The sequence below is a fragment of the Maylandia zebra genome, linkage group LG2, assembly GCF_041146795.1.
Source record: "Maylandia zebra isolate NMK-2024a linkage group LG2, Mzebra_GT3a, whole genome shotgun sequence".
NCBI lineage: Eukaryota > Metazoa > Chordata > Actinopteri > Cichliformes > Cichlidae > Maylandia > Maylandia zebra.
The window spans coordinates 13,455,640-13,469,209 of record NC_135168.1 but is presented as its reverse complement, the minus strand read 5'-3'; the positions used below and the strand labels follow the sequence as shown (position 1 = coordinate 13,469,209).

At 40.3% G+C, this 13,570-nt stretch overlaps 1 protein-coding gene across 1 annotated transcript in view; it reads right to left on the bottom strand.

Moving 5' to 3' along the window:
• The window catches only part of LOC143413436 (NACHT, LRR and PYD domains-containing protein 12-like), a 56,878-nt gene that overhangs the window by 36,426 nt on the left and 6,882 nt on the right, over positions 1-13,570 (bottom strand). The window contains exons 4-5 of the mRNA XM_076876519.1: positions 8,755-8,928; positions 4,076-4,249 (exon numbers count right to left, since the gene is read on the bottom strand). Of these exons, the coding sequence (XP_076732634.1) occupies positions 4,076-4,249; positions 8,755-8,928 (348 nt within the window). The remainder of the gene's footprint in view (positions 1-4,075; positions 4,250-8,754; positions 8,929-13,570) is intronic.

The following is a 13,570-nucleotide window of genomic DNA, read 5'->3' as shown; positions in this document are numbered from 1 at the left end:
TATTGAGCTTACATGAATATGCACAAGTTCATTATGACGTCTTACACAGGTATGAACAAAGAGTACCAGTCTGTGCATAGTGTGTGTGTGTGTGTCTGTGTGTGTGTGTCTGTGTGTGTGTGTCTGTGTGTGTGTGTGTGTGTGTGTGTCTGTGTGTGTGTGTGTGTGTGTGTGTCTGTGTGTGTGTGTGTGTGTGAGTGTGTGTGTGTGTGTGTGTGTGTGTGTGTGTGTGTCTGTGTGTCTGTGTGTGTGTGTGTGTCTGTGTGTCTGTGTGTGTGTGTGTGTGTGTGTGTGTGTGTGTGTGTGTGTGTGTTCCAGATGTGACCCTGTGACCCCAAAGCTGGTGCTAAGAGTCCAGCGGTCCCCCTAACAAAGGGCTCTTATACTTAACCAGACACAGAGTAGGTGTCCTCCTACACCAGGGGTCTCAAACTCGCGGCCCGCGGGCCAATTGCGGCCCGCAGGACGATAGTTTTTGGCCCCACCTTAATATGAAAATGTAATGTTAGTTTGATAATGTATGACACTTTACAGTGTTGTGGGCGGAGCTGAATTAACCCACCAATCAGGGTGGGATATGGATCTCAGGGGACACCAGCCGGGCTTGATGCAAGCAGGGAAACATTTCTCAATGAGTCAAAGTTCCAGCAGCGTTGCCCTGGAGTGTTTCTTTCTTTCCTGTGCCTGGCTGGCTTCCTCCTTTCTATTGGGCAAACGCCGACATTCGCCCCAGCGCGCTGCGTTCACAACACTTCAAAAAAAGTTGTTTTTTTAAGTTGCTGCCCAGCGGGACATTATACGTATATAGATTTATACACACGTCAGTGGGATTTAAAGTTATTTTTCCACAGAGAGAGATCTCATATTAACTCTCACAGTGATGCGTAGGCGGCGGGATAAAAGAAAAGTCATGAACTCAATGCAGCCCAATTTAGTCTGCAGTCACATAGCGACACCTGTTCATCGGCAACAACAGTCCCCGGTAACCCGGACTAATTATAGGGTCGCACCGTCATTTGTGGCTCGATGTTTTTATTTGCATCACTGCGTTTGCATTGCAGCAAACATGAACATTACATATATTTCAATATAATGTAAAAGCAGTCAAAACAACTAACATCAGAAACAGCTGATGTTATTTGTTATATGTCACGGTGTCGTTTCCGCTTCTTTCTCCTGTAACAACAGCCCGGCGCCATGAGCAGTCGCCTTTTTTGCGCTCGCTATCCCTGCACTTTCTACCATCTGCAAACGCCACGGTGTTCGTGTCGTCATGAAAGACATGAACATCGAGCGTAAAAACAAAGGAGACTGCTACCGGCTTTTTATCTGCCGATCGCCGTGCTACGGTTGCAAGAAAAAGAAGCAGAAATGACGTTCTCTACGCGTTGAGACGTTCCCCGTCCGTCGGCTAAACGCTTGATTGAAACTTCAATGCGACAGTGACACCAAGTAGAATTATAAATGTCACATAGCCCCAAACATGTCTTTTTCAAAGCCTGCGGTGAAGAGAAAGGTTGGTGATGAGCACCGACAATTTCAGGAAAAGTGGGAAATGCAATATTTCTTTGTTGAGCACAGGGGCACCCCGACCTGTCTTATTTGCAAAGAGAAAGTTGCGCTGCACAAGGAATACAATTTGAAACGTCATTACACAACTAGACATGCTGAGCTGGATGCAAAATACCAGGGAGACGAGAGAGCGAACCGGGTTGCCAGTCTTAAAACAGATCTACTGAGGCAGCAAGATTTCTCCAAGAAAGCAACCAAAGAGAATAATGCAGCAGTCGGAGCCACGTGGTTAGTGAGATGATTGCTAAAGCAGGGAAGCCATTCACAGAAGGTGCATTTGTCTAAAAGTGCATATTGCAGGCTGCAAATATAGTCTGTCCGGGAAAGAAAGGTCAGTTTAGCAACATCAGCCTTTCTGCCAACACTGCAGCAGATCGCATTTCTGACCTGTCAAGTGACATTTATGACCAACTGTGTGAGAAAGCCAAATGTTTCAGTGTATACTCAGTCGCTCTTGATGAGACCACAGACATCACCGACACTGCCCAGCTCCCAATGTATGTCCGTGGTGTTGATGACAGTTTTGAAGTGATGGAGGAGCTGCTCACAGTAATTCCAATGCATGGCCAGACCACCGCTCAGCAGATATTTACAAGCTGTGTGATGCCATTGAGAATGTTGGTTTGCCATGGAAGAGGTTTGTTGGAATAACAACAGATGGAGCGCCATCAATGACAGGGAGGGAAAATTGACTGGTGGCACAAAACAAACTGGAAGAGGAAGGCGTGGAGGAGGCCATTGCTCTGCACTGCATCATCCATCAGCAGGTCCTTTGCAGCAAATGCCTGAAGTTTGACAATGTGATGTCTATTGTTGTGAAATGCATCAACCAAATCAGATCCAGGGGCTTAAAGCACCGAAGGTTCTGTGCTTTTTTAGAGGAAATGGAGTCAGAATATGGGGATGTGCTTGACTTCACTGAGGTACGTTGGCTCAGCAGGGGAAATGTATTAAAGAGACTTTTTGAGTTGAGAGCAGAAGTGAAGCCTTCATGGAGAAGGATGGAGTTAGTGTTCCTGTGCTAACTGATCCCAAATGGCTCATGGACTCAGCTTTTCTTGTTGATATGACACATGAGCTTAATGTACTGAACAAGACGTTACAAGGCCAGGGGCAACTTGTCAGTGCTGCCTATGACAACGTGAGAGCATTCTCCACAAAACTGGCGCTCTGGAAAGCTCAGCTCTCTCAGACAAACCTTTGCCATTTCCCAGCATGCAAGGCACTCGTGGCTGCAGGCACACCATTCAGTGCTGACGAGTATGTTGATGTCATTTTGAGGCTACAGGAGGAATTTGATCACAGATTTGCTGACTTCAAGACACACAGAGCCACCTTTCACATTTTTGCGGACCCCTTCTCCTTTGATGTGCAAGATGCCCCTTCTGTGCTTCAAATGGAGCTCATTGAGCTGCAGTGCAACTCTGAACTCAAAGCAAAGTTCAGGGAGGTGAGTGGAAAAGCAGACAAGCTTGGACAATTTTTGAGAGAATTGAGCCCTAGTTTCCCTCGGCTTTCCCGAATGTTCAAGCGGACCATGTGCCTTTTTGGTAGCACATACTTGTGCCAAAAGCTCTTCTCCACTTTGAACTTCAATAAGTCCAAGTACAGGTCCAGACTTACGGATGATCATCTTCAAGACATACTGAGGGTCACAACTGCTTCCTTCCTCCCTTTTTTAACCATGCCTTTATTGTGGAAAACCTTTCCTTATAACAATATGAGCAGCTAATGCTAATTTAATGTGAATTAGCATTATATTAGTGAGGAGTTAATGTTAAGTAGGCTACCATTAGCAGCTAAAGCTAATTTGAGGTGAATAAGCATTAGTAGCTTATGCTAATACCCTTTTCTCTTGTGTTATAATGATGTGAGACGTTAATGCTAAATAGGCTTCCATGAGTGACTCCTTTCCCTTGCATTATAAAGATGTAAAGAGTTTATGCTAAGTAAGCTGCCATTAGCAGCTAATGCTAATACTGTTTTCCCTTTCTTTATACAACTTGAGCAGCTATTGCTAAGAAGGCCACTTTTCTCTGCTAAGGATTTGTGTGACCATGATGGAAACTCTGATAAGCTAATGCTGCTAAGCTAATGCTGTTTATGGGCCCTGTTAGAATCAATATTTCATTCTCATTCTGTTGTTTGAGAACAATAACAGAAAAATGTGCACTTGAGAACAAATTTATTGTGAATTCAGCTGTGAATGTACAGTTTGTCATTATTTAAGCTTCCATTTCCAAATGTTAGCTGACACTTTATTAGGTACACTGGTATCTATATCAGGTACACCTGTGACCTAAATGTTCCTGCAAACAGACTCCTTGGAGACCCCTACATAAATATCCATGAACTATCCAGCTAGACTAGTGTGTCTGTCCCTGAAAATATTCCTGCATGTGTGATTGTTCATGTGTCATCTGCCCGAAACAAACAGGAAGTGAGTGAAAGACACAGGAAATGTTTCCAGCTCTTCCTCCTCTATCAGATTTTCTCTCCATACCTGAGAGTGTCCAGTCTCCAGCCTGGATCCTTCAGTCCAGCCGAGAGCAGCTTCATTCCTGAGAGACCTGGATGATTGTAGCTCAGGTCCAGCTCTCTCAGATGGGAGGGGTTGGAGCTCAGAGCTGAGGCCAGAGAAGTACAGCCTTCCTCTGTGATCAGACAGCCTGACAGACTGCAGACACACAAAACAACAATCTATCTGTCAACAGTTGTTTTCTCTTTGTCACAATAACATCTATCCATTTACATCCATCCATTGTAACTTTATTTATAAGTGACAATACCCAACAGACAACAACAGTCATCTGAAGCTGTTTAACAGTGTAAGGTAACAGCCTCCACTGTGAGCAGCACTTGGTGATGGTGGGAAGAAGAACTCCCTTTGACACAAAGATCCTCCCAGTGAAAACAGGCTCCAGGAGGAGCATCTACCATGACTGGTTGCAGGGTGAGGGGAAAGAGAAGAGATGAGCTCAGAGAGACAAGAACAAAACAGAGAGACAAAAGTTAAGGACATGCAGTAGTGACATATAAAAGCATCAGGAGTGAAAAGAGGGGAGAAGAAAGCAGAGCATCATGGGAAGTCCACCAACAGCCTGAGCCTATAGCAGCATAACTAAGGGATGGTTCAGGGTCACCTGATCCAGCTCGAACTATAAGCTTTATCAAAAAGGAAAGTTTGAAGCTGATCTTCAAAGTAGAGAGGGTGTCTGTCTCCTGAACTCAAACTGGGAGCTGCTGCCACACCCAGTCCAACATAGCCAGGCTTTCTTTGCTGCTTTGACAAAACCTCAAATCCCAGTCAGAGATGATGAGCATCATCACAGTGATGATCATTTCTCTGTAACCCAGGCTTCCTGCTTCAGGATCTGTGTACGCTCACAGAACAGGAGACCTTTAAACATCATTTCACTAAATGGATGGACTGAGCTCAGCCTACAGATGAACTGGTGCCAGAGATCATAAAGAACATCAAACAGTCAAATTCAACACTTTTAATGGAAATATGAGATTAATGCTGCAGACAATCATGAAGCTGCTGAATTCATGAACATCAAGAATGCAGCGAGTGGTAAAATAAAGATTTGACCTCAGTGTGCTCAGTGTTCCTGTCTATTCCTAACATATTCCTAACATGATAGCTGCACTTTAGAGCTCTAAAACTGGAACTGACACATGTTTAAACTCTACATGTTACTCAGTACATTCAGTTCTGACACTCGCCCACAGTCCAACAAAGGAAACATGGAGATCACATCAGTTTGTCACCAAAGTCTAATTATTAGGGCAACTTAACCTGTTATTATCTCGTTAACTCATTAACTGATTAACGTCAGCAATTATTTTAATCACAGTTTTTAAAATCATGATTATTGTGAAAGTGCTCACTGGCTCTGAATATAACAGCCATGGGTCACAGGAGGGATGTTGATCAGTGCTGGCTTGAAATGGGCGTCATTATGCGTCTCAGCCAATGGGAGCATTGAGGGTGGGCCTAATACTACTGCAGCGCTCACATGACCCAGGACAGAAAGAAAGGGGCGGGGACAGAAACATGGAGACAGGTACAGATCTTTGACATGTTCATTTTAAACTGTTCCAGGAGGCAGTGTTGATACAACTAAAGTTATCTGTTGTTGAAGAAGTCGGTCTGAGGAACGTTCTTAGGATCAACAAATGACGGCATGTATGAGCCTCAAGACGCAGCATCACAAGAAGAACACATGAGCTGTAGAAAAAGGAGAGACTACGAAAGCCACGGCGTTACAACATGAACCTGCTGTTGGTCTCTCTGGAGACTACTGGACGTAGCTGGGTAACCATGGTTACCTGGGAGTTACAGAAACGTGCAGAACATGTGATTCATGTTGCACAGCAGTGGGACATTTGAAATACAGTCAGCACACTCAGTACAGATAGTGCATCAAATATGATGCTGCTGCCAGACGTCTGCCTTTGAACACGTCCCTGCATCGCGCACAACACCAAGGTTGCCATGGCGATCACAGCTGACAGGGACAAAGCGCACAGCTGGAAGCCTGCAGGTATATTTAACATGATGTATTTCTCAGTGTCCTGTCTGTGTGTGAGAGACAAACAGCCTCTGTATGTGTGTGTAAATACAGCATGAATATGTAGAGGACATGTTTGTGGATATAAGTAAATGAAAGCTCTGCGTCATTTGAATCTTCTTGTTTCTGTTGCAGGTCTGTGACTGAACTTCTGGGAGGAGAAACGTTGGTTTCATGCTCTGTGATTCTGTGTTTTGTCATCTCTCTCAGGTGATGGAGAGCTCAGATGATGACCCCGCCTACGTGGTCAAATTCAAGTCTACATTCAGAACAGACCTGGAGACACGCAAGCAAAATGCCAACATTGTATATGTGAAAACTGCTGCTGGAGCCAGATTCAAGGAGCTCAAGTGTTTACCCACATCTTACTGAACTTACTGAAGGAACAGAGGGTTGTTGGAGGGAAACCTGTGGAAGCAACAACATCTGAGCCACCAGAGAAGAAGTTGGCCCTGTTGGTGCTTCATCAGAGTGTGAACAGGAGGAAGACTCAGCTGAGAACAGTGTGGTGGATACAGAGCAGAGCCCACCATCAGTACAGAGGCCTGTCCATTAGAGTGCTGCTCCAACATGCAGCACATGTACTTGGCCACAGCTGCAACATCTGTACCTGTGAAAGCTTCTTCTCTGTTGCTGCTCATATTGTGCAGAAGAAGAGAGTTTCTTTATCATCAGAAAATGTCAATGAGCTTGTGAGTCTTAGCAGCTGGCTCGGTGCAGAGGAGGAAGAACATGTCAGTCAGAGGAAGATAAATGCAGTTCATGTTGTCAACTCAACCTGGACTGTTGAAAGAGTTTTTCTTTGTCTTGTTGACTCTATGACCTCAGTGATCTTTGCTGGGCCTTAATGCTCTGAACAAAGCTGCACATCACAAGACTAAATAGAAATGAATCAGTCTTTCATTTCTCACTGCTGTTTGACTTCAGCTCTCAATGTCCCACCATAACCCATGGAAAGAATTACTGTCCATCCAGGCTGCTGAACATGAAGCTGATGAAGGTGGAGTATTGTGAGGGCTGATGGAGATGATGATGAGGAATCCAGGAGCAGTGGATGGATGGCAGCATCAGCATGAAGGATCAGTGTGAGAACACATCATCATCCACAAAGGAAACCAGTCTGAGTGTCTGACGCTCTTGTTAGAAAGACGCAGTCCCAGCAGTTAGCTTGTCTGCTAGTTAGCTGAGAGCTAACTCACTTGTACATTGAATACCAAACTGTGTAAACCAGGGGTGTCAAACATATGGCCCGTGGGCCAAATCCAGCCCATGAGATAATTTCATATGTCAAATATTGATGAATTTTCAGGCTTGCTGATAATCAATGTGAGCACGGCTGAGGTTTTATTCTGATGAGCAAACCATGTGGCCAATCACTTTCAGAGACAGACTGGGATCATACCATTATGTGAAAGAGGACATGTCCCATAGACAGCAAGGGTAGTGGTAGAGACCAGTACACAGAGAAATGGGAGCTGTACTGAAATGCAAGCGTGTCAGGAAAGAGTGAAAAGGCAAAATGAGCAGCATCTGGCTGCATTTCAGTGATATTGGAGACCACAAAGCTGAGTGCAACATTTATACAGGAGATATACAGGAGACGCTGAGAGTAGAACTGATAAAATTAGGAGCTGGCTAAAGTCAGACCCATTTTTATTTCCACCCATTTTCCATTGTGGAGGACAAAAGGTTTCAAACTGGTCCAGGTCTTAAACCTCACGTGTTCTTCCTAATAGCAGTAAATGGATAGAAATAAGGCTTTTATGAAAACACTGAATAAAACTTGCTGCCTTTAAAAAGACTAAATGTACAGTTCAGTATTGAATACTACATAAAATAAACTATATATAAAGTGTGTCTGAATGGCAGAGATGCAGAAATATGTGCATGTAGCACAGAGCCACGGCTCAGTGTCTGAATGAGTCTCACAGACCTGAATGTGCTGTTGAAGCCATTTATAATTATAACGTAATTCTTTACTCGTTTGATCTGCTCCTTACCACAAGCCACCAGACGTAGAAGGTTTTGGACTTTTAACTATATTTTCTTAAGTTTTACAACTTTTCTTACTGTTAAAAACCTCGTTATGGCCATTCATGCTGTACAAAGTAATTAGACATGTGTGGTATCTACAGAAACGTCAGGATCTCAGCTAAAAGGTCACAAAACCATCTCAACAACCACCAAACAGCTGAAACAGCAGGTGAACAGATTACACAAAAAAGATGTAAACACAAATCCCCCTGATCATCTGTTTTTTAAACATGAAGCGTCGTTTTGGACGTTCATTTACTGCTGGTTCAGTGAATTTTGGTTGGACAGTGATGAAACCTGCAGCCTCAGAATCTGTGAGAAGTCTGCTTTCAGCACGCAACAGCATTGTTGTGTTGTGTGGATCCACCTCTGCAAACTCATCACTGTTTCACCTTCATGTTTCTACTTAGACAACAACAAAGGAAGCAGTTCCCAGGAACTACTTCCTGTCTTGTTAACATAAGAGTACGTTGCCCTTCAAAACACCTCCACTTCTCCTCTTATTAGAGGACTGCCTTATTATTAATCTGCTAATTCTGTCAGTTGATGAAAGAAAAATGCTTGATCTCACCTGAGAGTTTCCAGTGTACAGCGTGGACTCTTCAGTCCTTCAGACAGAAGCTTCACGCCTGAATCCTTCAGGTTAATGTTACTCAGGTCCAGCTGTCTCAGATTAGAGGTCTGAGAGCTGAGACCTGAGGCCAGAGCTTCACAGCTTCTCTCTGACAGGTCACAGTGACTCAGTCTGAAAAATAACAGATAAACAATTACAAAAATAAAACACTTATGTTGAAGTGTAATGAGATACTATTATATTTAGCAATATTTCATCTTGTTTTGTCAGGAAACTGAGCACTGATGCAGAGCAACATGTGGAGAGAATCAGAGGAGAAGAAGTGAAGAGAGAACAGCAGTAAAACAACACTGAATTGTTCAGTGTGCTTTTGATATCAACAAAATGTGTCAAACTTCTTTATTTTGTATTTGTTTTAGTAGAATTGATGATTATCACTTAGATAACAACCACAGGCCAGGTCTAAATTGCACTTTGGTGACAGTTACACCCAGAAATATTTCAGAAACGTGGACAATTTGTGCTCCATTGTATTCAGTATTGAACAAACTGAGTACCGATGACCACTTAATATTTTTGATATTTTATTTGAGTTGTTCCACCTGATCTGTGTTAACTAGAATAAACATTTAAAAGCTAAAGCTATGATCACATATGTACTTACAGAGCTTTGTTGGAGGCTTTGACCACTGGCAGCAGCCTCAGAAGAGCCTTTTTAAAGGCTCATGTTCTCACTTAGATCATTTATTTCTACTTACATTTCATTCTGGGAAAAATGGGGATTACTTTGAAAATGGGAACTATTTTCCCCCAAAATCAGCCCTGGATTAGTAAATCACTCCAACATGTTCTCAGGCAGAAGAAGCTGTCTTGTTATGAGGGAGAGAAGAAAAGCAGCTAAAATCAGGTGTAAAAGTAAAGCAGAGGATGAGCTGAATAAAGGACACTCAAGGCTGGCTTGGAAAGGAATGAAGTCCATGGTGGGGATGCAGAACAAGGAGCAAAGATGAATGTGATGCTGAATCAGCAGAAGACTTGGACTCATTTCATTCCCGCTTCTTTATTTTTATTGACATTTTAGAATCACTATACAATACCATCAACTTCAGCTATCTTTCAGTACATATATTTTTTTCTTTTTTTCTATATTTAAACAACTAAAATATCCATACAATAAGAATGAAAGAAGAAGAAGAAAAACAGGCAACAACATAAATAAAAAATACATAAGGAAAAAGAAAAAGGAAAGAAAAATAAATAAATAAATATAGGGAGTGTGTTTTTGTTTCCATTAATGTAACTAATTTTTCCTGTAGTCTTCTAGTAGTTAACAAAGTCAAAATGCAAAAGCAAAAACTGGCCTGCGTTTTCTAATGTAGTCCATCCATTTCTTCCATCGTGATACAAACAGCTCCCTCTTGTAGTTCACATCTGCTGTCATTTTCTCCATTCTGTAAATGTCCAGTGTGATGTTCATCCACGTGTTCATAGTTGGGCTCTCTGAAGAAAGCCATTTTTTTGTGATGGCTTTTTTTCCTGCTGCCAGTAAAATATTAAACAAGTATTTATCGTTCTTTGTCCATCCTTCTGGCATAAGTCCAAAACGTAGAGTTTTACTTTCCACAGGTAAATATCTTCCAAATGTCTCTTGTATTGCTGCATGTATTCCCTTCCAATAAGTTTTAATAACATGACAGTCCCAGAAAATATGATAGTGATTTGCATTTGTATTTCCACAATTTCTCCAGCAAGCGGGAGGGTTACCTTCATAGTGAGATTTTTGGTGAGGTGTAATAAAATATCTTATCAGGCATTTCCACCCAAATTCCCGCCAGCTCTGTGAGCTGCTACATTTCCATTGATATGCCCATATTGTTGTCCATTCTTCCTCCTTTATCTCTATTCCTCCCTCCATTTCCCATTTTGTTTTGATATACAAGGTTGAGTGTAATTTCACATTTGTTAATCCTTTATAGAGGTCACCTATAATACCTCTATTTTTATTTGAACTGCCCTTTTAAATACGTCTATCAGCTGTTTACTCAGTTCAGCCTTAGCTTTTATCGTTTTATTGACAAAATGCCTCATCTGTAGACATCTATAAAAATCCTGTGTTTCTAATGAATATTTATCTTTCATTTTATCAAAACTAATTAGTCTGCCTTCCTCCATTACCATACATAAAGCTGTTAATCCTTTATATGTCCAATCTTTGAATCTGGTGTCCAATTTATTTGGAGCAAAATGTGTGTCATATGCACACCACTTAAGAACTGCTATATCCTCTTCTAGTTTATATTCTTTTATTACTGTTTCCCAAATTTTAAAAGTCAACTTGATCCATGGATTTTCAATAGTTTTTATTAAATTTTGCAAGCTTCTGTCTGCTATAATAGCTTGTATGGGGATGGAGGTCAGACTCTCCTCAATAACTTTCCATTGAGCGTCATATGAAGGATTACATCAGCATATCATAGGCCTTAATTGTGCTGCCCAATAATATTCCCTAAGAGAAGGTAAGCCCCACCCCCTTTTCCTTTGTTAAGTTGTAAGGTTTTAAATCTAATTCGGGGCCTTTTTCCTTGCCATATGTATCTTGACAAAATTTTATCCCATTCATTAAACTGTTTCTGGTTAATTTCTATTGGTAATGTTTGAAATAAATATAATAATTTAGGAAGAATATTAATTTTAATTGAGTCTATTCTCGAATATAAACTTAAATATGGAATTAGATTCCATCTCGCTATATGTTCCTTAATTTTTTTTTGTATTGGTAAATAATTTCGTTCTAATAGTTCTGTAAGATCCTTAGGTATTATGACTCCTAGATATTTAAAGTACTCTGTTTGCCATGCTAATTGATACTTATTTTTAATTTCTTCTGATGGAATATAGTTGTACTTAAGCAATTGTGTTTTACTCATATTAACCCTATATCCAGATAGTCGACCAAAGTATTCAAATGATTGCATTAATTTAGGTAAAGAGTTTGATGGTTGACCCAAAAATATTAAAATATCATCTGCATAGCAGGCTAATTTATGCTCCTTTTCATGGATATTAATACCTTCTACTTCTTTATTTTGTCTTATATATTGAGCCAATGGTTCCAGATATAACGCAAATAATAATGGTGAGCACGCACAGCCCTGCCTTGTTCCTCTTTGCAACATAATACTATTTGATAGGTAGCCATTAATTTTAATCCTTGCCGTAGGGTTATCATAAAGTGCCTGTATTGTCTTAATTATATTTTCGTGAAAGCCAAATGTATGCAAGACTCGGTAAAGAAAGTTCCAATTAACTGAATCGAATGATTTTTCTGCATCGATACTGATTACCATTGCTTCTATTTTATTCTTTTGAATATGATTAATAATTTGTAATGTCCGTCGCACATTATCTTGTATTTGGCGCTCTCGAATAAAACCTGTTTGATCATTATGAATTAGATTAGGTAAGAACTTTTCTAATCGTCGAGCCATGATAGATGTAAACAGCTTGTAATCTGTATTAAGAACACATATTGGTCTATATGACGCACATTCTAATTTATCCTTGTTTTCTTTTGGGATGGCAGAGATAATTGCTTCTTTGCAGCTAGAAGGTACTTGAGCCTTCTTTAGGATCCAATTCATTGTTAGAAGCATCACTGGTATTAATTCTTCTTTTAGCTCCTTGTACCATTCTGCCGTATATCCATCTGATCCTGGAGATTTATTTATTTTAACTTTACTTATTGCTATTCTTAGTTCCTTTTCTGTTATATCTTCAATCAAAGTTTTATTCTGTTCTTCATTCAGTACTGGTAAATCAAGAGAATCTAAAAAACTGTTAATTTCAACTATACTACTCTCTGTGTTATTAGCATACAGAGTCTTATAAAATGTTTCAAATGCACTCTGAACTTCTATTGGTTTATTTTTTTATTAGTTTTGTCACTGGATGTTTAATTTTGTGAACTGTATTATCTGCTATTTTCTTTTTTAGTTTCCAGGCTAATACATTCTTTGCTTTTGATCCTCCCTCATAATACCTTTGTTTAAGAAACATTAATTTTTTTTTAAATTTCATATGTGGTCAAATCATTTATTTCATTTCTTGCTTTCCTAATTTCCTCCAATATATCCTGAGATGTTTTTCTTTCATGCCTTTTCTCTAATTCTTATTTTCTAGCTCTTCTAATTTCTTATTTCTCATCTTTTTTTTATAAGAGGATATTGCTATAATTTCCCCTCTCAGGACAGCTTTTAAGGCATCCCACAGTATAGGACGAGACACCTCACCATTGTCATTAGTTTCCATATAGAAGTGAATCTCTTTCTTAATTTGTCCTTTAAAGTGAGGATCATTCAGTAAGCTTGAATTTAATTTCCAATTATTGAGTTTTGGTTGCACGTTTAAATCAACAGACACGTATACTGGTGCATGATCGCTTAACTCTATTGCTCCAATTGCACAAGTGTTTATTTTATCTTTATTTTTCCCAAAAGTTATGAAATAATCTATTCTTGTGTATAACAAGTGCGGTGAGGAAAAATAAGTATAATCCCTTTGGTAGGGATGCAAGTCTCTCCATATATCAATTAGTCCCACCTCCTTCATCAATGTATTTATATTCTTAATTAATGTTTTAGTATTCTGTGCTTTTCTATTGGAAATATCTAGCTTTGGTTGTAGATGTATATTTAAATCTCCTCCGCAAATTAGGAAACCTACTGTCTCTGTTACCATCACATCTATAATTTTCTTAAAGAAATAAATATCGCTTCCAGGGGGTGCATATATATTTAACAACGTGACTGGGTTC